At 41.5% G+C, this 27,698-nt stretch overlaps 1 protein-coding gene across 1 annotated transcript in view; it reads right to left on the reverse strand.

Annotated features, from left to right (window-relative positions):
- bach2a (BTB and CNC homology 1, basic leucine zipper transcription factor 2a) overlaps positions 1–27,698 on the reverse strand; it is a 50,103-nt gene that overhangs the window by 20,606 nt on the left and 1,799 nt on the right. Inside the window, exon 2 of the mRNA XM_051383726.1 lies at positions 2,333–2,612. Coding sequence (XP_051239686.1) covers positions 2,333–2,596 — 264 coding nt within the window. The 5' untranslated portion in view covers positions 2,597–2,612. The remainder of the gene's footprint in view (positions 1–2,332; positions 2,613–27,698) is intronic.

Consider the following 27,698-nt stretch of genomic DNA (forward strand, 5'->3'; position numbering starts at 1 on the left):
GCAGCTGCTCAAGAGGTTAGTGTAGATGCTACTGGCATCAGCTCTATGGGAGAGTAGTAGAGAACTGGAGAGTATTTCTTCATTGAAAGAAAAGCAAAGAACGGCACTCTTCATTGACTGGCTTACTGGTTCATTGATCTGATTAGTTGAAGTTAGTCTAAGATAGTGATAGACAGAGGGTTCATCCAATCACCTGCCAAGTATTTTTTGAAAGTGAAAGTGATTTCATTGCCAATTTTCCATATGGTTCTGCTTTTGGTTAGTCGGGTGAAAATAGACAAGAACCATGTTACAAAAACTAAGACACTGCAATTTCCCTAATCCCAGAGCCTAATAGTCATGTAGCAGTGTGCTTAGTCCTGCTAGATTCTACACCCAAATGTGTTTATCTTTGAGCCACAGTGAGTTCAGTAATGTATGAGTGGGTGAGTGAACGGGCAGCAGAAAGGATGTGGAAAACAAAGCAATGCTTACAGTCATTAGGGGATTGAGTTTGAAGTGGTGGAGGCCTGTGCGAGTGATTACTGTATAAGGTAGAGTCACACAGACGTATTAATCAATATGACAGATCTGGGACACTATATGGTAACGTCAGCCACTGGGATCACGAGCTGTTTCCTGATCAGTCCCGGTGGTGAACAGAAGTGGCAGCAACTAACAAGGTAACCACATTGATATTCATGCCCAACATGTTTTCATAAACAGATCAATTTGTGTCAACCCTGCTTTTTCCATCCATCTGCCCCTCCTCCTCAAGGTCAAGTTAGCTACGTGCGTTTGTCCAGCTCCATCCTGCCCCTGCTTTACATTCATACTGGGCTAATTCACACTGGTAGATGCATACGTTTAAAGCCTGTAAAGAGGACTTTAAAGGTTCACTTGGTTCCCAAGAACTGTGACCAGCCTGTGGTACATATGTAGTACAGCATAGTTGGGTCCTGCTAGGGTCCACTTCTATCGCATTGGTTCTGTCAATACTGTACGTCAGTCCACTTTTCATTACACCACTGGCTCCATGATGCTGCTGGCATTAACCTCTAGTCACTAATGCTTGCAGTATGTACAGTACACTGAGTCCTGCTGTCACTGCGAGAAGTGAAATCTTAATTCACACTCCTCTCCAGTGTGATCCCTCGGTTACCAAGCTTAAACAATCGCTTGAAGATATATGCCTTCTGAGAGTATTTACTCACATAATATGCTCTCTCTCTCCCTCCCTCTCCATCCTTTCACTGTCTAAAATAAAAAAGGCACTCGTATGTTACTTCATGCACCTGCAGCCTTATGGCACTTCAGATGGAGGTGGTACCTTACCGTATATGTATGTCGCTTTGGACAAAAGCCCTTGCAAAATGATTGAGTTTAATGTATGTCTAATACCTGACTGGATCAGACCAGACTCTCTAGCAGCCATGATCATGTGATGCATCATCATCTTCATCACACATTAAGGCAGACAGAGTGTGAACTGTGCAGGAACAATGCATTGTTTCTTCCCACGGCATACGCTGCTGCCATTGTGCTTGTTCTGTCCCTGTTTGTATCTGTCCACAGGTCTAACCACCCTCTGATCCTTTTCAGATCAGGACTCTTTTATGGAAAATTATTAATTACTAATTTTATAATTACTTTGACATAAATGAGTCACTTCTGTGCATTGCAGAATATGTTTGGCTGACTGGCTATGCGTTGTGTGATGCAGTTAAATGTGTTTGTTACTTTCTTTCACGTGAATCATTGTGAAAAATGTACTTACTTAAATGAAAAGCAACTAATGTAAAATATCAGATCAAAGCATATTATGCACACAGTACTCATTACTCAGGAGCATATTATGCAAGGCTGGGCCAGCAATCATATCACCCCTTGGTGGCCCACTGACTTCTTTGTCAGACAGTGACAATTCATTGCATCTCACTGACTAAAAAAAGGTATAGTCAAGATCAAAGATATTATGACTTTGTCCCTTGCATGGGTCAAGCTCATAAAAACACTGGATCCTATTAGTTTTATTGCATATTGGTTTATTACATTTCCCATAATAACACTAACCCTCACCCATTTCAATTGAAGGACAAGAAGGGAAAGATGTGGGCATCTACCCTGATGAATGCCCACATCTTTAAAGTGTCTCTAACACTGTTTTCTGTTATACATTTGTACGCCCAAACTGAGATAACCCCAAAGACTTCATCAGGGGTTATTTTCCCTGAAAGTTGAAAGTTTGACTCCCCTGTAACATTTATTTTTAAAAATGACCTAAGAGCACTCCCTGTGAAACTCCCTGAATGTTCTTGCTCTTTTTTTCCATGTTTTCATTGTGGCCCTTTACCTTGTCTGGCAGGTTAATGATGGGCTCCACTTCGCCCAGTGACCCATTGTGACCCAGCAGCGCCTGCAGGAAGTAGCGACTGCTAGCAGCAAGGACGGCCCTGTGCGCGCGCACCTCCCTTCCTTCCACCAGTACGGTCACGTCGCACAGGATGCCCTGCCGTCGCTGCTCCTCCAGGCTAAGCAGCACGTTGGCGCAGTGGACCTTGGATTCGTACACGTACACGGGCGCTGCCGCCTCCCCATCGTCCTCGCCTGCCGACATAACTCCCTCTAGCACCCTGCACAGAGGAAAGAAAGGACGGCATGTCAGGTAGCTATATGGGTTAAACCTACATAAGTATCCTAAGGCTACTCATTGTGTTCAGACTGCCATAAAAGAATGCAATAGGTGCACTACAGAAGCATTGTGACTTTGTAGCAAAAGAAAATCCATGTGTGCATGCTAACATATATCGGTGGGTAAGATTTGCAGTATGTGTTCTTTAAGATCAAGTTCGGATTTCAAAATAAATCCCCCATTGTGACATCATTTGCAGATGCTACCCAAACAAGACCTCCAACAATGATACACACAACCAAAAATAGTGATGAGGGAAAATGGTGAACTATAAAAGTGGAAAACCTGATGGAGAGGGATAAAAAGGTATAGTAACAAATTTGCTATTTCAGTTAGTGTTTAGCAAATTTGCATCTAGTAGCCGAGTTATTTGAGTTTTAAGTTCATGAAGCATCAGCAAATGAAATATGAAATCCCCTAACACCATTGTTATATATATAGTGCTGCAGGGATCAGTCCTCAAACAGGGATTTAGCATTTTAGCACGTCCAGTTCTTTCACCCAGAGGTCAATGAGTTTTTAAATGGGTTGTTGGTTAGATGCCTGAAATAAGGCCTGTGGTTCATGCTCCCACTCCAAGTGTGTAGGAGAAACAATAGTGACCACAAAACCCATGACAAAGGTGAAAGGCCCTTTCTACAGCCAGTGTTTGGTTGGTTCATTCTGGGCTACTGTAGAAACATGGCGGTTCAACATGGCGAATAACGCTCATTCTGTAGTTAATAACGACTACACCTCTAGATACCAGTAAATCCTACACACTGGACCTTTAAGTACTGAAGAACCAAAAATGTCAAACATTCTGGTTCCAGTGTTTCAGTCTGAGGATTTGCTTTTTTTGTTTGGATCGTGTAAGCTGAATATCTGCTGGTCAAAGAAAATGATCATATTATGATATCTCTGAGCACATTCATGCTGCCAAGATTTTAAAGACTCTGTAACCTTTCCTCTAGGGCTACAATGATGAGCTTCACATATCTCAGATAACTAACAGTAGATGGATACAAGATTGTGTTTAGCCATTCACTCCTGGGTTACTGTACTGAATTGAAATGTAATGTGAAATCTGTGTATACAGGTGTATATATCCATATGTATATGTCTAGATATAGATATATTAAAGTAGATATAAAGCAGCCTTCCACATTGATTGCAGGCAACTCTGTCCATTGTGCTTCATTTCAATGCTGTAGTACATAAAGCCCCAACACAGACAGCTGAGCATGCAGTCTGTCTGTCTCATCAGCCCTCGGCTTTTGTGTGTGTGTGTGTGTGTGTGTGTGTGTGTGTGTGTGTGTGTGTGTGTAGGCATAGAGGGGGCTGCTTTCTGCTGATTCATGGCTTTTGAATAGGCAGAGCCCAGCACTGGGGGCTTGCTGAAGTATAGTGTTCTGTCTTTTCTCCCTGTGGCCCGCGGGCCAATCATCTCAGCGTTGTAGATCGTCTCCTGCTTCCCCCTCAGGAACACTTCCGGCTCAGACCGTTCTCTGTTGCTTTTCATGATGCTTGCAAATTGTTCAAGACCACTATTTACCCACTGCGTTCATATTTTTGGAGCTACTCTGCTGGCTGAAAGTAAAAACAAAAGAAAGAGGGAAAATGCATTCACTGACATTGCTAGTCATCTAGTGTATTCCTCAGACTATTGCCTAAGACTTCACTTTACTATTACTGTATTGTACTCTACTGTAACCTATTGTACTCTGCTTTTGAGCTCTACTGTGGTTCTAGCTGTGTATAGCCAACACATTCTCACTCCCGACTCGTCTAATACTGCCGCTTGATGAAATATTTCACCAGCAGAATGGAAGGATAAGTACTAATACACAGAAGTCAACTATGACTCTTTTAACCACTTGTTATTCAAGCAAAGCTGGCAAATGTGCAGGGATAGTACTGCTGACCATATTCACATACTTTCCTCCTGCATCTTGTACAGCGATATTGGACCAAAATACACAAAATCATAGATAATCTACTTAAATGCATACTGTCTTTGGGGCCAGAGCAAGTACAGCCCCGTTAGCGGCGCTTAAGCAGATAAAGCAGCTGAAACCAACTGCACCACAAACAGGAAAATGGATGGAGGTGATTAAGGAAATTTACAAAACGGAGATGATACCCCATAACATTAGGAAGCTGGTTTATTTGAATTAAGATGGGAAAAATTTAGACATTATGCAGTGCAATTCTGGGGTTCACACTGAGGTCTTTTATACCTAAATGAAGTCAAGTTAAATGAATGTTGAGAGGAAGAGACACAAGATACAAAGGGGTGTAAGTTTGAAGATTTGAAGACAAATCCATCTGTTTTTTTCTGTTCATTTCTTTTTTTCCCTTTATAGTTGCATAAGGTCTTAAAATGGGAGAGTAAAAGAAATAAACTGACATGATTTTCTTTGTATTGTAATGGGTATCAAAATACAGACATTTTACCTACATTTGTCAGATTGGCTCTCATTGGCTGCTCAGTTTTGACTCTTCTGTAGCAGGAAACAATGGCGGCTCACCCGGTCACACACAATCTCCTATTAAATGGACTGTACCTTTCTAGTCTTTTGACCACTCAAAGTGATTTACACTACACATCACATTCACCCTTTCACACACCGATGGCAGCACCAGCCATGCAAGGTGCCAACTGCTCATCAGAGCATTTACACTTACACTGATGCACAGCATCAGCATTTGGGGTTCAACCTTATGATTATTGGACGTCTCGCTCTACCACCTGAGTCAATTACAGATAGTACAGTACACTAAAATATGTTTCTGAAGCAATTTCAAGAGAGAAATAGTGAATGCAGTAACAGAATTTTGATCCGTATCTGATCAGCTCTGCCTAGTTTGACAGTTTGATCTGAGTTTGGTGCGTTGAGCTGGACGGACTCACATTGTTTCTCATTTTTTTCCCTTATAGTTGTATAAGGTCTTAAAATATGGGTTTTGTTTTGGGGGAGTAGATGGGAGAGTAAAATACATAGACTTGTTTTGTAATGAATATCAAAATACAGATATTGCACCTACATTTGTCAAATTGGGATATATATCAACATCTGAAAAATATTACACTTTTCATGGAGATCCAGCAATTCATTTTCAAGATACCTTGTCATGGACCAAAGTGTTTGTCCATACCAGAAATCTGGGCAACCTGGATCAAAGTGCTAGGGTGGCCACATCCATCATCATTGTCATCATTAGGTAGGTATCATTAGTAGGAGCACAGTACAGTTTATTCACTGGGAGAACACCCAAGGTCAGACACAGGTTTCTAAAGATAATAAAAATGAGAGACATTACTTTAAAATCAATTAAAGTCATATGCAGTTTGTTCTGTTTACAGCTCTGTGAGCACGATAACTGTGAGCCAGAGGTAGCTCTGCAATCAATATTGACTACACCATTACAACAAAATGGAGAAATGATTTAGAGAAATTGCATAAAGATTTCTGGCTTTGGATTAGCCCAGCGTTTGACGTTTTTACATTTATGTTTTTGCTCTTTCTTCCCCACCACCACGCTGGGTAAATTGTTCAGAGACAGTTGAGGGGCTTTGGTAAACAAGACATTGCCAGCGGTTTCATCATCTTGTCTGGGCTGTGCTTTAATATGTGTGAGGAGAGGATGGCATGTTTCAGCAGCGGCAGACCGGGCTGACAGGCAGCTAACTGATATCCATAATCCCCAAACTGTAAAATTACAACTGAAGAGGAGCTTTTCAGAGTGGGTTAAAATAACCTGCTGAAGAGTGAAGAACTGTAGCTGCTGAAATATAGATGACTGTATGGTTATACAGTTATATACAATAAAGAAACCAGATACCGCAGCTTGGGCCCAGATACTTGAAGTGTTTCAGAGTAGACTTCTCTGTCAAAAACAAAGGACACAGTGGGAGTGTGTTTTCTATATACGAGATTGCCTTATTATAAGCTATAAATGGCCATAATGATGAAGTACTGAACTGCTACCTTGTTGGAAAAATGTTGTGTTGCGTTTTCTCAGGCCAGATTTCTGTGTATCAAGCTAGACACCTGACAGTATATAGTATGTAGACAGAGCTTCTGGGTCAGTGAAGCGAAGCCAATCGCCTGGTACAGTACAATAAAATATGTTTGAACAGATTTGATGAGACAAATAGTCAACACAGTAACAGAATCTGGATCCATATCTGATCAGCACTGCCTAGTTTGACAGTTTGATCTGTGTTTGGTGGGTTGAGCTGGACGAACTCACTGAGAATGACCTGTCAATCACAAAGTAGCCCCATCCTAAAGCATACCCTGCTTTATGGCACCGTACTCCACAAACCAATGGGTGACGTCACGACAGGTTCACACTGGAGCTAGACTGATGTATTGGCTGATATTGGCTTCTTGCAGATATAATATTGGTGTTGGTGTTGAACAATAAGTAACTACAAATGTCAGTACAGAAATGTTACATTTTAAGTAGTTTATAAACAGTGCTGCCATTACAGTCCATAGTGGAACATCCATTGACCCAGTCAGAGTAGCTGATGGTTGAAGACTTACTAACTAAACCTATACAATTACCTTTGCATTGTCTTAATAACAGCTCTCAAAATCACAATCAACAGGCAGACCCCATTTAAGCAGAGCAGCAGGAGTTTCCTCCTGTCCAAGTGCCACTGCCGGTATTTCCCATAATACACTTCTCCTCGGCTGCTCAGTGCTTTCCCCTCATCAACCAGTTGCTCCGTTAGCCTACATTCAACCCGGCAGAACCATCAATCAAACGCACACATCTAAGGCCATTCAAACCCCTGAGACAGCCGGAGACGAGCAGAGGTGGCCACACACACACACGCACACACACACACACACACACACACACACACACACACACACACACACACACACACAGTGCAGCACAGCAGGCAGAGCAGATACATCCAGGAGTAAATTATTAATCACAGGAGCAGCAGAGCCCAAGACCAGGCAGGGATCTTCCCCCAGAGCTGCTGCAACACACAAATATTAATTAACAAACACTAATAATTCACCAATTCCACCAGTGTGTGTGTGTGTGTGTGTGTGTGTGTGTGTGTGTGTGTGTACAGTCTAATGTACTGCTATGCCCTACTTTCCTCCACCCTTTCCTGCCTTCTCCCCTGCCCTGATTATGTCTTATTTTCATTTGATGGTGTCTGTGGGGTATACTGAGTAGGGCTCTTTTTTTTTTTTTGTGTGTGTGTGTGTGTGTGTGTGTGTGTGCACGTGTGTGTGTGTGTGTGTGCGCGCGCGTGTGTGTGTGTGTGTGTGTGTGCGTGGAGATGAATAAAGAATGGTGAGATCTGTCAAAACATCTGATGACATTTATTTGCTAAAAGCACTGCCCAGCTTGAATCATTTATGAAAACAAATTTTATGAAAACATTTAACAAATATTCCTAATCCTGCTTACAGAGGAAGGGGGGCAAAATACCGTCAGTGTGTTGGAAGCAAGTTGGAAGCAAGTCTGGCTGTTGGCATCTCTCACTAATCAGATGTTCCTCCCTGCTGGGCAGAGACCCTCTGGCACAGTTACATACAGTTACATATATGGTTACACATAGACTACGACTAGTGTAGTTACTTAAGAACTGGTTTACAACTGTTTTATCTGTGAACATTAGGGGAAGAACTGCAGTATCTACTGTGTGTGATTGTGGGTTACACCAGGAGTAGTGGTAGGAGCACTGCAAAGATAGATGAAGGTAATGTATCATTATTCAGATAGGGTCTCATGTAATAGGTGGTCAGCCTGACAAATAAAGGCTGGGTTTTAAATAAAGGCCAGGCAGGGGCTAGAATTACTTGTACTGTAAAGGACCTGACACACCACACCAACATTAAAGAACTAGCGGCGACAAAAGCTGACTGTTGCATTGCCTAGTGTCGCCTGTGTCTCGACCACACCGCACCGACTACAGCAAACGGCCAACTAGCACGTACATAGTAACTTTCCTTACTGGCAGGGAGCAGTAGTCTGCATTCCACATTGAAAAAAGACCACCAGCAATGTGGATATAAACAAAGGCAGCCTACAGATGGAGGCTTGTCCGCTCACAGGGTTTTATAAAAAAGCTGCTTCTAATCCAGAAAATGTCTGATAAGAAGCTACAAATGCCACTTCCCGTGAACTGATGCACTTAAGCTGAACGGCCAATCGGAGTTATTGCTCTCCACAATGGCCTCCGCCACAGATTCAGCACGCTCAGTCGGCCGGAAAAGCCGCAGACGAGGGCAGACGAGCGTCAGTGGTGCGGAACACACCGCAAAGACACTATGTCCAAGTAGTAGTTATATACTACGTATATACTATTTTCCAGAGGTGGGAAGTAACTACAATCATTTAATTACTTTTTACTTACCCTACATTTTACACAAATATCTATACTTTCTACTCCTTACATTTAAAGGCTTGTTTAGTTTTGTTCTAATGCATTTGAGGGGAATTATCTCCTTTTTTTCGTTTTAGCCTCATTGCACACCTTCCCAACACCAAGACCAGTACATATCATCAAGACAAAACAGACAAGAGAGGAACATGGAAAGTACAATAGCTCATATGGTAACTTCAGTACAATGTCAATTTCCACCACTCTAATTCCATCAGTCATGTAATACTGTTTATCTTCCCTTACTCAAACACTAGACTTCTTTAATGAATAAAGGACCAGTGTGTTGAATTCAGTGCCATCTAGTGGTAAAGTTGCAGATTGCAGCCATTTGAATACAGCTCAGCTTTCAAATCGATACACTAATGAAATAATACCAATGAATACTATGTTACATTTCTGATAACAGATCCTCCTAAATATTATTTTCAGTTAATTCAACTTTGCATTTTTTTTAAACTGCTGTTAAGCCATTATCAAACTTCCTGTAGATTTTCACATTTAAAGCATATGAGGACGGGATAGTGTAGCCCCCCTTCCGATGTCTTGGAGGCAATCTTGGCAACCTCAGCAGGCAATGGGCTGACATGGGAGGGTCACCTGACCCGTGTTCAATCTGTCTTTCCCTTTCTTTCAGCTTACATCCACCCTGTATCATTTTCTTGTCACCTCCGTAGCACATTAACCACACATCCATGGCTGATCTGCACACTCCATTGTTCATTTCTTTTGACTTAAGTTTTCATAAATTACTCTAGTTTTAGTAAATCTCTTGTGTGGACTCCTCATCACATTATCTGAGCCAAAAGGGATTAGACTGATTAGGGACCCAGCACAAGCAGTAAATCAGTCTGCACTGAACCAATAAATTAAAAATGGCGGATTCTTACCGTATCTGTTGTCCACAGTGGCTTTATATTGTATGGACAGCTTTTCCTGCAGTTCATTTAAGATATATCGATAAACCTGCAGCCTCTGATTGGCGAAGTACCTTGTCACAGACATCTACTGTGTTTACCTTCTTTAAATCGCATGCAAATGACACCGTTGCTACACAGTAACCCCGGATACCTCTGCACAAATTAGATGGGTCTGCCATAACTCTGCATTTTGCCCATTTATGCAGGAGACGTCAGATTACCGGAGCTTATTAGTCTTGTGAGTCACAGCCTCCTTTCCAACTTAACTAAGGAGAGCATTAAAAACTCCAACGCAGATTTTCTGGAAACCTGGTTAAAATTTGCACTACATTTAGATGGAAACTAGGCCTGTACGATAAATCGTTATAAAATCGCGATCTCAATTCACCACTGTGCGCGATTTAATTTTGAAATGACTTCGATTCTCATTTCATTTTACGAGCCGACTGCATCCCAAACGCTTTCTTCTGTGAGTTTAAGCGCTCCCAAGCGCTGCAGGTTAACGTTAGGTTCTCACAAAGTTCAGGGCTTCACCCTCAGCCAATGACAAAGCGCCTTTTAGTCACGTGTTTCACACGTGGAGCGAGTTCAGAAAGTCTGCAGCATCGTTGAACTAGACTAGTGCGACAGGACTAAAAATGGATGATAAAAAACCCAGGTACCAGTGACGAGAATCAGCCAACCACGTCTCAAACCGAACTCGTCCCGAAAAAAGGCTCGCATTCGGTTGTGTGGAAGTATTTTGGGTTCAAGCAAGATGACGAGGGTCAGTCTAATGTGATTTGCAAGGCATGCTTTGCCGTCGTTGCAGCACTGCAAGGTAATACCACAAATCTTTACCAGCACCTCAAACGTCACCATAAAGTGCAATATGATGAAGCCGTACAAGGCAAGAGATCCAAAAGTCGTCCAACAACGCAGACATCTATTACGGACACCTTGCACAATGCGACGCCATACCCACATAACTCTAGTAGGAGTAAGGAAATAACAGAAGCAATTGCTTACCATTTAGCAAAAGATATGGTTCCAATAAACACTGTAGAACGTGACGGATTTCGTAAGATGATCCGTTCTGAGCGGCTGTTCAGTACAGGGGGCAACATTGAGCATGTTGACAGACTTGTGTTTCTGGCCAGGAATCTTTAAGTGCCATATTCAGGGTCACATATAGGGTCATGTGAGAGGCTATGTCCCAAAGAAAATTTAATTTACTCTTTTGTAATGGCCAAATGAATATTCATTTTCTTTTGTCACTGACGCCTTAGTAGGTTAGCGGATTTGCGTTTTATTTATGCTTATTTATGTTACAATTTTTAGAGCCTAATATAATGGCCAATTGAATTTTTGTTTTCTTTTTTCATTGAAGCCTTCATTTACAGGTGTGTAGAGTTGGCTCAAGAAACATTAAACTAGTTATAAAAGGCCAGCAATTAAAGACAATGTGCTGCTATATGTACAAAATAAATCATTCATTTTTGATACTGCACTTCAGTGGTCAATTGATGGCCCTTTTATTTAGACACTGAAGCCTCAGAATGTTGAATGATGTTTCAGTTAGCCTATTTAGAGCCATGTTCAGGGCCATATTCAGCGCAGTGCGTTCACTATTTTTGGTAACATACTTGGCCAGTTGAATGTTAATTATCTAAATGGCCAGTATGCACTTTATTTTCTTTATTCATTGAAGCCTATGTTTACAGGCTTGTGGCGATGTGCAATGTGCTATAGGTGCCAATAAAATCCATGTTTGGTACTGTCAATTTGTTTTGTTTTGTCATGGTTCATGTGCAATAAACTTTACACTTTGTGAGAAAAAAAAACGGGCAGAGAATCGTGATATCAATTCTGAGCTAAAAAATCGTGATTCATTGGGCGCCCGGTTAGCTCAGTGGGTAGAGCTGGCGACCAACGTAATGAGTCCTTGCTGCAGCGGCCCAGGGTTCAAATCCGACCTGTGGCCCTTTGCTGTGTGTCATCCTCTCTCTCTGCCCCCCTTTCCTGTCTGTCTTCAGCTGTCCTATCAAATAATGGCAATAAATAAATTTGTGATTCATATTTTTCCCCGAATCGTGCAGGCCTAATGGAAACCTAGCTAATGACAACGTTAGCATACCAATGTTTAGCAGGCCTGTTTACCATGGTCATGCTGTTCACCTAAACAAAGTATTGGTACTGCTACCAAGTGGGAAATCGTGATTTCCCAAATAAGGCACTGGTGAAGCTTCTTGCTCATATCTGGAAAGATGCGCCCTTGCTTATTTCTCAGACCAACTGATCAAACTCATGCAAACAAATAGCTGAAACTTTATCTCGGGAGGAAATTTCCTCAAAACAATTCACAGCTAAAGATAGAGCTCCGTCCTGACTACATTACCGGGGGTCCTCCCTTGGGAGTTCCCGAGCTCCGGAAATATACCGTCATGACATCAGCGTCTCCCTTTCACACAATGAGCCTTTGTTGAGAGAGCAGCTGTGGGGAAGCTCTCACTTGCACCGTGGTCATTGAGATCCTGATAAATGACCTCTGAGGTCATTGCCAACAGTGTTTGCTCAACCCTGTATAACTCATCTTGCCATTGTCAAGTGGAATTGGATTTAGTGCAAATGAAACCCCTTCATCCCTCAGGCGCATAGCCAGCTCTCCTGACAGAGTACTCATGTGTCAGAGGACTCCTGTGGATGTGTGTGAGGGGCAAGTGGCCTGCTGTAGGAGCGAGGAATTATGAGTGGTAAATGGACTATATATAGGGCTTGAAAGATGGTGCGTGTAACATTTATGGACGAAAGACATATGTGTTGGTTTGAGCAGGGAGAGGTGAGGGCAGTATATGAGTGTGTGTGTGTGTGTGTGTGTGTGTGTGTGTGTGTGTGTGTGTGTGTGTGTGTGTTTAACCAGGGATTAAGTTACAATCTATAGATGCTAAATAGCTGACCTAGGTACTTTGGCTCTCATGTCATCTCACTCCCCATCAATACCTTCACCTTTTATCCTACAAGTGTGCACACACAAACACACACACACACACACACACACACACACACACACACAGACAGACACACACAGACAGACAGACATAAGAGTGTTGCAGACTGCACATGGGTCAAGCAGCACTAATGCAGAGCACTTGCAGCTCTAATCTGCTTCCATCAGGAGACCATTTGTATCCCTGCGAAGAGCACTTTCACTACTTGGATGTTCAGGAAAAGCATACTAAGACATTTTGCCTCTTTCAGCTCTATTGCCAGACAAGACCATTGACCGTGTGAGTCTGCAAAACCCAGGATTACATTCAAGGACACTTTCTACAATATCTGTGCATGGCAACTACAGTATGGTTAAGGCTAGGAAATATCAATGTTTTTGGCAACTAAACTATGGCTAAGTTATGCTTAGGGTTAGAGAACAAAACCATTTGGTTAGCAAAACATTATTTTACATGCAGTGGGTCAAAGTTGAAGCAGGAGGTGGCTCTATAAACTGTGGTGGACATTACAACCAACACTTTGGGTAATTCACTGGCCTTCATTTTCTATTCCAGTTAAGTTTTTGATAAGTAGTGTTTCTTGCCCACACATTTTTGTGATGTCACTGTGTTCCCATGTCTCAACAATTAATCTTATCATTACCACAGAATGGCTAAAACAGAGAAAGAATTTTACTGAGGGCAGCAGAGCTGTTCACTGTGTTGGTCAAAAACACGTTGACAGGTGGAGGTTGGGGTCGAACCACCGACCCTGTGGTGGATTAGTGGACAACCTGCTCTGCCTGCTGAGCCACAGATGCCCTAATGGCCTCCTCCAGAATGAGTAAGGAGAAACTCTTCAAAATCAGGTGCATGTCAGTGCCAACTCTAAGACTCCTGAGTGTGCTAAGGATATCGGATTTTTCAAGGCTACTGGCAGATATCCAGAAAATGCATAATGCATATCAGGGCTAAGACTTGTTCTGCAGTCTGATTAACAACTCGATAAGCAAGAATGACAAGAGACACATTTCGGTTAATCTCTATAACAGACGTTAGAGGCAGTCCAGAGCAATCCTAAGTCACTAAGACCTGCTGACTGTCACTTCATTGTTGTGGGTATGTGCCTTGCTATTTCAGTGTTTGAGAAAAACACTACAATAGCATAATTGCAAGGCAGTCACGTCAATAAATATCCAATCAGCTCACCAACAAACAGAAACAATCTAGTAACACTGGAGAGGACAGCTTGCACAACTCTGCACTTCTTGAAGTGGGAAATGCAGTGCTGATAAACCCAGGACATCAACAAGAAAAGAATTTGGCTTTAAATGCCAGGCTGTGTGCAGGACAGTGAGCCAAACTCTGACTGAGGCTGTGTGACCTTTATCCACAGCATGATTCATCATCTCAGACTACACCTCTGACCTTAACTAATCAACAATGTCATGTCATTTATTATGAATCACGTATCATCAACTAAGTTTTCATGTTCCTGAAACCAAGCCATAGCCCACGGACAGACCCTGGTAGAAGTGAAGACCAACCAGAATCTTTAATTAACAAAAATGACAATATTGAAAGTCTGCTAGATTAGAACAAGAGAGTGAAATAACGTCATACAGGTTTGTGTGTACCGACAACACCCCTCACATTCATCCATGGTCAAACATGAACCAACTGAATGTGAGTGTCTCTGGCTGTAATAAACTGAGCTGGCATTAGCTATTAACTAAAATGTACCATAACTGGAAATATTGGCCATGTATTTAACTGTGTTAAACATTGAAGTGCATTGCCTTACTTATGTAACGACCCACTGTGACAAACCGTACTCATAAGTAAACAAAAGGCTAAAGGCTAGCATGTACTGCAGACGCAAATCTGGTTAGTTTGTAGGGGAAGCAGTGCAGCTGGCAACAGACTCTGAGGTGAGAACACAATTCCTGGCTGAACGGGTTGAATTCTTCATACTCCATGCATCACTATATAGTTGTGCTGCTGGTCTTAAATGCCTCTCTCAGTGATGCCTTGCACCATATTCATTTCCTTTTTACTGGTTCATTTGTCTTTGTTTCCATCTCAGTGCTAACACCCCCTACTTAACTCTTAATGAACAGTTTAAGGCTCAGCTTGCCGAGCTCATTTTTGGGGGGGCCAGAACCGTCTGCCTCAATACCTTGGTGCAGTGGGCAGACAGTGGTTTCAGGAGCATGGTTGGACTGTAGTGTTTAGGGTCTTTACAGGTTAGGGTTAGGATTAGGGGTGAGGAAATGACAAAACAATGTTTTGTACATTGTTAATAGCTTTATCTTGATTGTTTCTTGAATCAAAAATGAACTTATTACTACAACAGTAATACAGTATATTCAAATTTTTTTAATGCATTGCTAATGTCAGTCTGTCAGTGGAGGTTCTATCCTTGCATGCAACTTGATGTGGTTATTAATGATTCAAGGTTAAGGCACTGTTTGACCTGCCTTCTAGCGTCAAGTCAAAGGGCACAAGGCATACCTAACTTTTTATGGGCAGACTGCTGAGCACATCAATGTTTCCCAAAGCATGAACCCATATTATTTTGGCCTTTTTTCTATGCGGAGCCCCTAAGGGGACATGGGAGACAAAAACAGATCAAATAAATACTTTTACATTCTCTCGAGAAACTTGCCAGCTCTTTTCAAGAGTACCCGACTGCAGACAAAATGGCGAAGCCCTACAAGAGCAAGCGTAAGTGGCATCTCCGTTATCTCCCGTGCAGCTTGTCCACTTGTGGTAGTGTGGAATGTGGAAGCATAAGCGGAAGATCGGGTCATTTGTCAAACTTTTTTGGCTTCATGTGCCACTGAGCAGCTTCCATGGGAATTAACAGAGCCCCCAATGCTGTATCCAGTTCTTCTTAATACATGCATGCTCTATAGCCCTGGTACCATCAACAGGACAAACATTTTACATTTTGCCCAGCTTCCTTTAAGGCTGCAAGAATACAAAAATCACCACTGTTTTTGTTCTGTCCAACCTTTTTGTATACTGTTCTATATCTCTGCTGAGTCCTAAAGCTGAGCTATATTTGAGATGGTTATCAATAACAGCAACATATGTTCTTCCTGGACCGTATGTAGATTTTTACAGGGCAGTTACACTGGAGAGGAAGAGTGGTGAGCTGTTACAGAAAAAGGGAACTGCAGTGTTTGCTGCCTTTTAGAGCTAGTCAGCAGTGCATGTTGGAAACAGCTCTTTCTACTTCCTTGTCACATGAAAATATCAGGCATCAATTACCCACCGGCATATCCAATCAATAAAGATGCCAATGCTTCCTGATTTAAATACAGGGGAGTGTATATACATACGATATCAATTATATGTTCATATCTGGTGCAAGGCCAAATGTGTCACATCAAAACTGTGCATTAAATGAATCATTTCTGAGAGGGCGCAAAAGCTCTCAGTTGCCAAATGAGTCATAAAGGCTGAGATGTTGAGCACAGGATTATTTCATCTTCTTCACAGCGTAGGCGTGAAAATGAAAGTACACATGTGGGCTGCTAGACGCCCACAAAGTTTCCATAGAGGAAAACTGACATGATTAACATCACCTTTATGGAATACAGTGAATCCTTTCAATGTTTCTGATGTTTTGCATTGCAGGAAAAGCAAAAGCAGCATTATGCTATTGGAACTATAAACCACAGCAAAGGGAGCTTCAGTGACTCAGATGTTGAGCTCATCCATAGACTCAGGGCTGTCCTGGATACTAGTTTCCCATGGTCCTAATGTGGGGATATTATCACTCTCCTCACATCTCTTCCTGTTGTCACACAACATTGTGATGACGCCACTGCCCTTAGTAACCCAAAAACCATTGAGGAGTCAGTCCTGGACCACTGGATTTGATTTCACCTGTTTGACGGTTACGGATGTAGCTGAGGACTTTCCCTCCCCAGGGAGCTCCTCCATGGTCATCTGTGTTTCCTTACACTTCCATTCCCTCCTTTCAGCTGGGAGGCTGGGCTGACATCACTTTGCCCAAGGCGGCTACAGGAAAGCGTAAATTGGATCAGGCTTGTCAGGTTTCAGGGAAAGTGAAGCTCGGTTTTGCCGCGTGAGTCATGCTCAGGATGGGAATGTTGCAGAAATTCACTACTGTGGGAAGGCAGCCAAATCAAACAGAAATGAAGAGGTAGGATCAAAACAAAAAGCACTTGTGGATACGAATATACTACTGGGTTTCTACAGCCCACAGTCTTACAGCAATTAGGAACATTTTTCATCCAAATACAGAACAAAAGACCAGATTTCTTTCTCTCAGTAGTAACTTTGCTCATGCTTTCCACCTAAAACCAAAGCAATCAGAAAGATCATGAAGCTTCACTTTCAAGGGGCTTCATTTATAACCATTACATATGCACAAAATTAGGCTTAAGGTGTAAAACCCCCCACAGAGAGGCAGGGATTTATAAAGACAAATTGTGTGCACTTGTTGGGAAACTCTCACTTACAGTATGGTAAATAGTTTAGAGACTGGGAGAATTGCCAGCACAGATGGCAATGAAGCAGGAGCGGAGCTATAATATTTAATTTGATAGTTAAATTTGAAAAAAAGGTGCTTGGTATAAATTTAAATCCCTGATTCTAGGCAATAAAACAATGTACATTATTATTGTTAAAGGTCCAGTGGGTAACATTTATTGTCAGAATTGGATTATAATATTCATAGGTGTGTTTTCATTAGTGTGTAATCACCTGAGTATAGGAACTGTTGGTTTTTATAACCATAGAATGAGCTGTTTTTATTTTTTTTTTACCAAATACTGGCTGTAGACTGGGCCTTTCGCAAGTTTTGCAGCCATCGCAGTTTCTCCTACACACTGCACAGCTCGTTCTCATTCCCAGGTCATCAAATACAGGCACCAGCAGTGTTCACTTGGTTGCAATCTGAAACTTCACGGTCAGATCTCACTGAATAGGCTGTGGCTCAGAGGCAGAGCGGGTCGTCCACTAATCGGAAGGTTGATGGTTCGATCCCCGGCTCCTCCTGAACCCCAAATTGCTCCTGATGCCTAGCATCAGTGTGTGAATGTGTATGAATGAGTTAGTTTCTGTTTGATGGGCTTTGCCATCACTGAGTGAATGTGGCAAAAAGCGCTTTGAGTGGTCGGAAGACTAGAAAGGCGCTATACAAGTACAGGTCCATTTACCATTCATGGTTATGATTTATAATGATAGTGATTTATTTATTTTAGTGCCTACCACCTTCATACCAAACACATGCTCTAGTAGGCTTCAGCTTCAGAAAACTGGATGGACAGAAGTTTTTACACCACGAAGAAGAACAAATCTGTGAGAAGTAACTTATGCCAGACTGTATCTGGCCTCTTGTCTATTTTCTCCCACATGTAGATCAAATGAGCATCACTTACACAAAGCTTTCAAAAGTATACTGCTAATTATCCTCACTATCCAGAATTCTGTGCTGAGACACCCAGAGAGACACATGAATATCAGTCTCCGTGCAGTGTGATGAGTGTTAATTGGACATGATGAAGCTAATTAGCAGGAGCCCCAAAGACCCTAAACAGCGAGTGTCAAACAGGAATTACTAGATGACATAGCGCAATTAACACTTCGGCTGCTGGTAATTAACAAAGTTGAAATAAACCAACAGGACAAAAATAATGGCCCCCGCTGTATTAAAACGGAGCACAGAACAAACAGCATTCTGCATGAATCATCAAACTGATGAGAAAATGATGAAATGTGTGCTACTGTTTTCATCACTGGTGTGTTTTAAATTCACATTATCAGAGCAAAGTGCCCAAGGGCTGGTGCAGACTGCAAGACTTCTGCCACAATTTTGCAGACAAATTTCTTTGATCCGACACCAAAAACCCTCCAGTCGGCCCCCGTCAGGACACGTCTATAGAGCTCTTCCATTGGCACTTTTGGTCATGCTGAGTAAAACCATACCACTCTGATTTAGGTTTCCATTACCAGTTTAAACGCGTTGTGCCGACCCGAAACCTGGATGCGCTTGTGTTTGGGGCATCGTAGACCACCCTTACCCTACAGAGAAACTACCCTGCAACAACACACCCACACCAACACAGCCGCTTGTGTTATTTTGCCATAGTGTGATGTCGGGTCTTAAAGCGAGCCATATGATTGCAAAGCATGACAGAGTGCTTGTTTATCACCTTTACTGCCGTAATCCTTCATAGCACACAAACCCTAATTGCATCACATCAAAGCCAGAGCCATGAGACATGGAGATGAATGTGAGAGCATGTTAATCTGTCTCGACAGGTGGAACCTCCACAACATCAAGCCGCCTTTGCAGCTTCATTGGCACTGTTACATCAGCCCACAAACAGCTTCAATAGTACTAAGGCCAGAAGAGACTTGAGAAAATACTCACCAGGCTAGGTGTTTGCCATCACATAGTTTGAGTACATGAGACATTTTGCACTAAGAGTACTTTGAGAGGGAGGTTCAGTGATTTCTAAACTGCTGATCAGAAGGCAGGTTTCAAAGTTGACTATGAGTTGCCAGTTTCAGCTGATCATCGTTTTTCTCTTTTGTCTCTGCAGTGTCTCAACATTAGCTTTGGGTCCTGATTTTTAGCCACGCTAACAGCATTACAGCTTTATAGGTGGTAATGTTGGTCAGTCTGTTGGTCCCAGCCCATCCTTACCAGAGGAATATAATGAGCTCCTTCCACCATCGACCTAGTAAGTCAAGGACAAACTAGAGTTACATAACATAACCTAAGTAGTGTTTCTGCCTAAATCTGACCGGTATGGATGAGTATGTGTTAAATCCACCGGATACCACGTTTTTTATTAGCCCTGTATTTTACACTTATTATTTTCTTTCCCTGCCTTGTTTGAATTCAAAATATCCCCAGTGTTATTACAGATTAAAACATTGATTAATGTGCAGATTGTTTTACTATCAATTAATTGATTAGCCTATACATTGCCATCACAGTTTAAGGTTCAACCAACATGCAAAGCCAAAGACATTCAGTTTACAATGATGTCAAACAGAGAAAAGCAACAACTTCTCACATCTTAAAAGTAGAACATGGTTAGCATTTTTGATTAAACAGATATATATATATATATATATATAATTATAAAAAAATGTGCTGATTATTTTTCCATTAAGTAATTAATCAGCTGTTTCAGCTCTACAATCCCAGTCATGTAGTCTTTTATTTGTGTTCAGCTACCAGTACTTCATCCTAATGTACCACAGTAATTATTGCACAGTCTATGCAGGAAAATAGCAGCCATGGATCAGAGCATGTATCTGTTATTGTTCCCTAAGCGGGATGCCTCAGCATTCTCAGCACACCTCTTCATTATTTTATTCTCTTTCTCCATTAGCTGCGTCCTTCACTACACTCTGACGAGACACCCTGTAAGCTGAACAACAGATTTAGCCTTAGCTTAGCAACCCCTACATGGAATATGTGGATTTAAGCAGGACCCAAAACAGCTGACCACCATCTCACCATCTGCCCCCCCCCGTCTGCACCAATCACCGCCGGACATGCCAGATGGGTTGCCAGATCTGTGACAAGGTTATGCACCAGATAAAGCAGAAATGCCAACTAGGCTCTGGGCAGTGGCGGCTGAGATCTGCTGTTGGTAATTCTGGATTTTTGGAAAATTTCACTTGGTTAAACTGTTAAACATATGATCATCTCATCATACTAACATCCTCCGCACTGTGAGCATACAAACATGTTCTTGTGGACAGATTGTCTCCTCATCAGGAATTCTCAGTGTGTCTCTCAGAAGTCCAAACAATGGCTGTTCAAAGCTGTTCCAAGACACAAATACACGGCAGCAGCTTGGCGTTCCATGAAGCGCTTTAATGTCAGGAACGCCATCTCTCATGCTGGGATTAGAAGATGGTTTTCTGCCATGACAAATTTGCTGCTGGTGACACTTTTCATTGTTGCAAGGTGTGAACAGATGGAGCCATGAAATATTGAATGTGCAACAGTACAAAAAAGGCTGCTGTGTATTCTTTCTGCATGTAGGCCGAGTTGGTTTTCAACCAAAAGAAATATTCTGGAATGTGTTGCTGCACATTGGTTGACTGACTGATGACACAATGAGCAGGGATGTAACGATAACACTCAACTCTCCATACAATTCACCATACTGTGTTCATCATACCATTTTTCAACAAAATGAGATTGAAAATGATCAATGAAAAGGATTCCTTTGTGCCTTGATACTATGATTGATATCAAGGTTTATTTTTCATCTCACCGATTGGAATCTTCAAGTCATGTGAAGTCACTTTTATAAAAAAAACACTTTTTGTCATATTTTCTCAGCCGAGAAGGATGGATAGAGTCTTATTTTTACATTCCTGACAATGAGTAAAGCAAGATCTAGTTGAGGTTGAATGTACCATTTATTTGTATGAAAGCAGCAAAACAGGTCTTCAAATTGATGCATTGAACATCTGAATAATTGATGCCACTACAAAAACAGTACATAGTGTAAACTGTCGGTACCAGTTAAAGGAATTCTGCCATTGATACTGCAATGAAAATCTGGTTTGGTGGCTGATGTCAGATTCATTGGAGAAGAGTCCACACTGGACCTTGTTCACAGCACTATAGCAGGGGTCGCACTGACCAGATAGTTTCCATTACTGACGAAGGCCGTCCGTTATCACAGACATGCAACACTGTCAATAACCACATGTATAGATCCCCCTGTCCAGTTGCGAGTGTGCATATTAATTAGCCATTGTCTAGTAGTCTTGTCTTTGATGTCACATTCAGGACCTCGTTGTCTAGCTGGCTTTAGCCGTCGCATTACTGTGAAAACACAGCAGCTGAGTGTTCAAAGTTTCTTTAGAAATCCCAGTAATTGTGAGGTGGTTGATAAACAGAGTTGGGAAAGTTACTGTGACAACAAGGAGGTAAAAATATGGTTTAGTTTATAAATATTAATATTTTCATCTGAAATATTTGACATATTCACATTCTTTACTTTATTTATGCCAGAGGGGGTGACAAAGCACAAATGCTTTTATAAAGCTTCTTAAAAGAACATTCAGGGATATAGTAGTCTGTACTGTATACCATTAATACTGCTATACAGGCAAAGTGTGATTATTTATTGATTTATTGACTTTGAAGAATCCATGAGTTATTATTTCACAGCCTGATCAATAAATCAGAAAGTGACCGCAGCCTTTCTCAGGTGATACACAGACAGCACTAAAGACGAGATTCACACCAACCACACACCCAGGGTCCACAATGAGAGGCGGCTGAGGCAAAGGTGATAAAAATAGACATGATGAGATAGTAGAAAACATTAAGAGAGAGAGAGAGGTCTGGTATGGGCAGTCATAAAGGAAGGAAAAGAGACAGACAAACAGAGAAATCCATGAGACATTGTGAGTCTAGTTTCCTCTGTCTGCCCTCGAGCTATGCTACGCCTCCTGGGACAGTCTGCACTCATCACCTTCACACACACACACAGGCTGCCCTTGATCATTTCCTCTCACCTGCACACATGCACACACATGTCACACACACACACACACACACACACACACACACACACACACACACACACACACACACACACACACACAGTGCTGTGAGTGTGAATTATGTATCACTTTTACCCAGACAGACAGACAGACAGACAGACAGAGAGCAGCAGAGAAGAAGAATGCTCTCTCCATCTCACTGAACTGTGACTGTTGTGGTTCTGTAAACCTTGCGGTCCAATGTTGAGCACTGGCTGGACTCACTGTGTTGCCGTAGTGATGTTGGATGAAAAGCTCACAGTGGATCCAGAGAGGAGATCACTCTTACATCACTGAATTCACTCAGCCAGTCAGGGCCACTCCATCTGCTCCCTAGTGGGCGTTGTAAGGCATGACAGTGACAGTCACTCAGTGGCTCTGTGTCATACTGCTCTATTATTTCCCCTGATTAATGCACACTCAGCATTTCACTCATGTTTAACTGTTGTCTTGATAAATTCATTATAATATGGAAGCCCAGTTCCGCCAATGTTGACTTGACTATGATTGATTTCAGATACTAAGTAGAACTATTGAGAAACGTTCTCATTATTTTGCAATACAATGTCATTATTTTGAGAGTTTCTCATTATATATATATATTCCATCAAATTGGTGGAAATGGGCTTCCATAGTATAATGTACATTTCCACAACTTTCATTCTAACATCATATCATACCCAGAACACTCACTTCTCTTCTCTCTCCTATCTTTCTCAAATAGTGTTTTCCTTCGCTAATAATTCAATTTGATCATTCATGTTTTGATTGCTGTAAAGCTAATGTCACCACCTCAGTACTTCACTACTGCTTCACATTAAAGGTCTGCTAGAGCAGTGGTGAAATATCCTTAAACTATGTCTTGTAGTCAGTTTACCAGAAAAGGGGTCCGTTGAGAACAAAGGTTTGGAACTACTGTTGTAGAGCACTGGCTCTCAGACTGTGGAGGTACACGAGCTCTATCTCTTGGTCTGTGAAGAAACTTCAGAACAATGTAAACATATAATACTGTCACAGTACTACAACATTTTGAATGACAATACTATGAGATCTCTAAAATGCAATTTCAAAAAGGTTTTGCCTTTCCACTAATACTTTTGACCTTTTTCACAGCAGCCGTTTTGAACCACTCGGGGCGCTCTGACTGCGCATGTTGGCTCACTGGAAAGGCTCTGCTACACTAAATAGAACGGTACCTTAATTAGTGTAATTGGGAACACCTGCATTTACCTTACTATTGTCAAAATGTGACAATGATCATGTCAAAAGAGCTGCTGTGAAAAAGGTATATGAGCCTGTTATGTTGTCACATTCATGGATGTAGCGCACATATACTGTATGTCCATGTTTGTTCCACCTTGCAGTGTATGAGAGTTGTGTGGAGGAGTTATCTGTGACTGACAACAGTCAACAATAAATATTCTTCTTATTAGGAATAACCCTGCCTCCTGCATGAACTGTCTGTAGGTGAATAGGGTGGGCTATATTTTAGCGTCATAATGGTGGTACTTACGTGGGATAAAGATTTTAAGAAACACTAAAGGCTCAGAGGGCATAATCCTTTCCTTTGCTGGTGGGCTATTAATGTGAAAATATACAGGAATAAAAGGTCATTTTCCCTTTTAAGCTTCATCATATATGTTTTTATTTTTCACTGGAACCTTCAATTTAAACATTTCCAATTCACATTAGAAACTGAGCATTTCCCTTATTTTCAAATTCAGTTTCAATATCATAGTATTTACCACTTTCTCTTTAAATTATATCTCTGTATTATATAATATTCCACAGTGCTGTGACAAATTGTGATAAAGTGATAAAAAAAAGTGGGAAAAAAGAAATGTGAATGGCTGTGTTTGATTTGGGAGGGTTAGCTTTAACACACTCCCAGAGAGCTGTTCCTGTCAGAAAGAGGACGCCTCAGCATTGTTGTTTTCTTTAAAAAACATCAATGAAGAAAGAATGAATTTCAACATTATATTTATGTATATATACCAAAACTGGGGAATTAGTGAGACAAACGCATTGTGCTGTTTTACTGTCAGCCAGGAGAAGCACGTGGAACAGCAGAGTACACTTAACACTTAACTAAAATCAGCTCTGTCCTGTGCTCCACTTGACATGACCTGCTGTAGAGAGAGAGGTGTGTGTGTGTGTGTGTGTGTGTGTGTGTGAGGCCCACTAACAAGGTGATGAACATCTTATGTGCTTATAGGGAGCATACCGTATACATACAACAAATTTACATGACCAATTTACCTAAAAAAATGTATGTAGCCCAACTACAGTGGTTTCATTCAGTAACATTACACTTTCAGTTTTCATAACAGAAAAAATCTATTTTGAGTTGGTACTCTACAAACTCCAGCTTCACACTTCAGCAGTTCTTTTGCAGAAATATGATCCTATTTGCTAACCTGAGGAAAGGCTGCCGTTGTTATCAATGGTCTCTAAATGGCATGTCATTATGACACATCACATCTAGTGTTTGATATCTATTTGGCTCATTGCTGGGGCCAGGGACACTCATCTGCTGTCATGGGGTCACACAGGCAGTAGAGCAGGGTGTATCCCACACTTCACCAGATGCTTCCCCCTTTAGACATAATTGTTGCACGTGCCGGCCGGTGTTAGAATTCTTTTGAGTAAAAAACAGCCACACTGCAGCCCATTCATCTCGCCATTTTTACTATGTTTAAGATAGCTACTAACTAGCAGTAGGCTACCTGCTGCCAGAGACAGTTGTCATAATGGCACACGTGCGGTGGTGCCTCTGTTGCCTGTAACAAACACACCAGAGTGCAACTATATCCAAATGCAACTCTGGTACCGAAATATGGCACCGACATCTGCATTGTGATTTGGTCTGGTAGATAGCAGTCTCATAGGATAATGGCTCTGAGTTCCCGTAGCCAACCCAAATGCAGTTGCCTTACACTGCTAACTGACATACATGGCATGCACAAAGGGGATATGATGCCAGTGACAGGCGACCAGTGATACGCAGCGTTACCTGAATAAAATGACAGGTTTCTCTGAGTTTGAACTCAGCTACATATAGAACATAGCTCTAGAGTTTATACACGTTTCAATGTGGAAATGTGACATATTACAACTGTAATTATAAGTAAAAATAATAATACTATTCGAATATTCTCAACATTACAGTTGTTTTCTGCAGGGGACCATTGTTCCTGCAGACACTGTGACTTGTCACAGCAAGAAAAGCACAGGTGTAATTAATTACATAATAATAGCTGCACTCCAGGGGTCTGATATGGGAGGGACCCATCATTACTGTTATACTGCCATGACTCAAAATGTCTATATTGAGTCACATCTCCTGAATCCTTCATATCTCTCTAAAGTCCCATCTGTTGTGGAAATGTGTAAAACTAAAGCTGATTTCATAGAATGTCTGTCAGGTCTGTGATGGGCAAAAGATGTATACAATACACTCAATAGATTCAAGTGTTATTATCACACAGTGGACAGTGAGTTAAAGCTGCAGTAGGTAACTTTTATAAAAAATAACTTCATCATTTTGTCATATTTACTGAAAAGGAGCCTGATTGTTTCACAGATGATCTGTCTCATGTACTACTGTCAGGATATAGTAAAAGTTTCAGTGAATATGAGATTTTTTTTTATAAAAGTTACCTACTCGCCTTTAAGTGTTTAAGTTCTAACCCTTTACTGTTTCAGTTCACCAACAGGAAACTTGATTCATTTTATAAGGAGTTAAAGCTGGTGACCTCTTCATGAGAACAGCAGATTGAAGACCACAGAAAACACATTTCACACTCCTCACAGGATGCAAACCGCCAACTGTTCTTCCATTCAGCAATACTAGATATAGACAGCCTGTACCCACACACACACACACACACACACACACACACACACACAGAATGACATAAATGGCACTGCATGCTCTGCCCAAACACATCAATACATGCATCTCCATGCTCTCAATGTTTTCCCTTTCTGAAAACACACTCCAGTTCTTTAAATCAAGACAAACCACATTTAATCAATAACACCATACCACATTATTGGAGTAACAGGTTCCAGTTGTAAACAGCTCCCTTTCTGCACTGCAGTCTGCCAACACAGGCCAGAGCAAGACATCTGAACAACTACTGACCAGTGCTGTGAAACCTGCTAGAGATGTTCTTGGTCCCCAGAGGAGGATTCCTAATCACCCCATAGTCTTCCACCTTGAACCATCCAGCTGCAAATGCCCCCTGAACAACATGGATATATAAATGTATATGCATGTATGGAGTCATATTCTTCAGTATCATTCCTAATGATTCTGGTGACTCTCAGATCCTTCTTGAAACTAACAGCATACCAAAGAATGATATGTACATTCATGCTCTGCAGAGTCTGAACTCAGTTTTGCATCTAAAGCCACCTACAAGCCAAACAGTCAACTCAGCAAACACTGTAATAATAAACTCTGTAATCATTAATATAATGATCAATTTAAAGCCATCCAGCAGAGTGTGCTGTGATTGGCAATACTGTAGCATGCAGCACAGAGTAAGGGAGAAGAAGCAGCTCTCAGCACTGTCAACTAGAATTGACACTGTATACGTTAAAATATTTAACATGTAAAAGAATAATTTACAAAAATATTCTTTATAGATATTGAACTTAAATATTCTTGAATAAAGTCAATCATTTTAAGAAGCAGCCACCTGAGTGGCATCGCAGATCGTGTAATGGTGCAAAATCAGTGCACAATCCACATGTTCTATTTTCATTCCACCTCACAAATTCACTTTATATATTTCTATCTAAAATCAGTATCTGTCTCAAAAATCCCATTTTGGTCTGGCTATGGTCAAAATCTGTGCAGCAGAGGTTTTACGTGCCCGGTATGAGTCCAGAATGAACTAGCATACACTTCCCACAATGCAACAGCTTGAGATAACCCTGATGACATCATTGGGGTTATTTTTCTCAGACTTGACAAAGCTCCACAGAAGACATTATATAACTGCTTTCACACAATGGGCAGTGCCCCCCGTGAGATGTAAACAGACCTTGATGTATCCAGTCAGTGGTGTCCCTTTCATTTCTCTGTATTTGCAGAATATTATATATCTGCATAAATGGCAATATTTACAGCAGGGCAGCAGGAATATCAGAGCGGCCCTTGC

Source organism: Dicentrarchus labrax, unplaced genomic scaffold (genome assembly GCF_905237075.1).
Source record: "Dicentrarchus labrax unplaced genomic scaffold, dlabrax2021, whole genome shotgun sequence".
In the NCBI taxonomy this organism is placed as follows: domain Eukaryota; kingdom Metazoa; phylum Chordata; class Actinopteri; family Moronidae; genus Dicentrarchus; species Dicentrarchus labrax.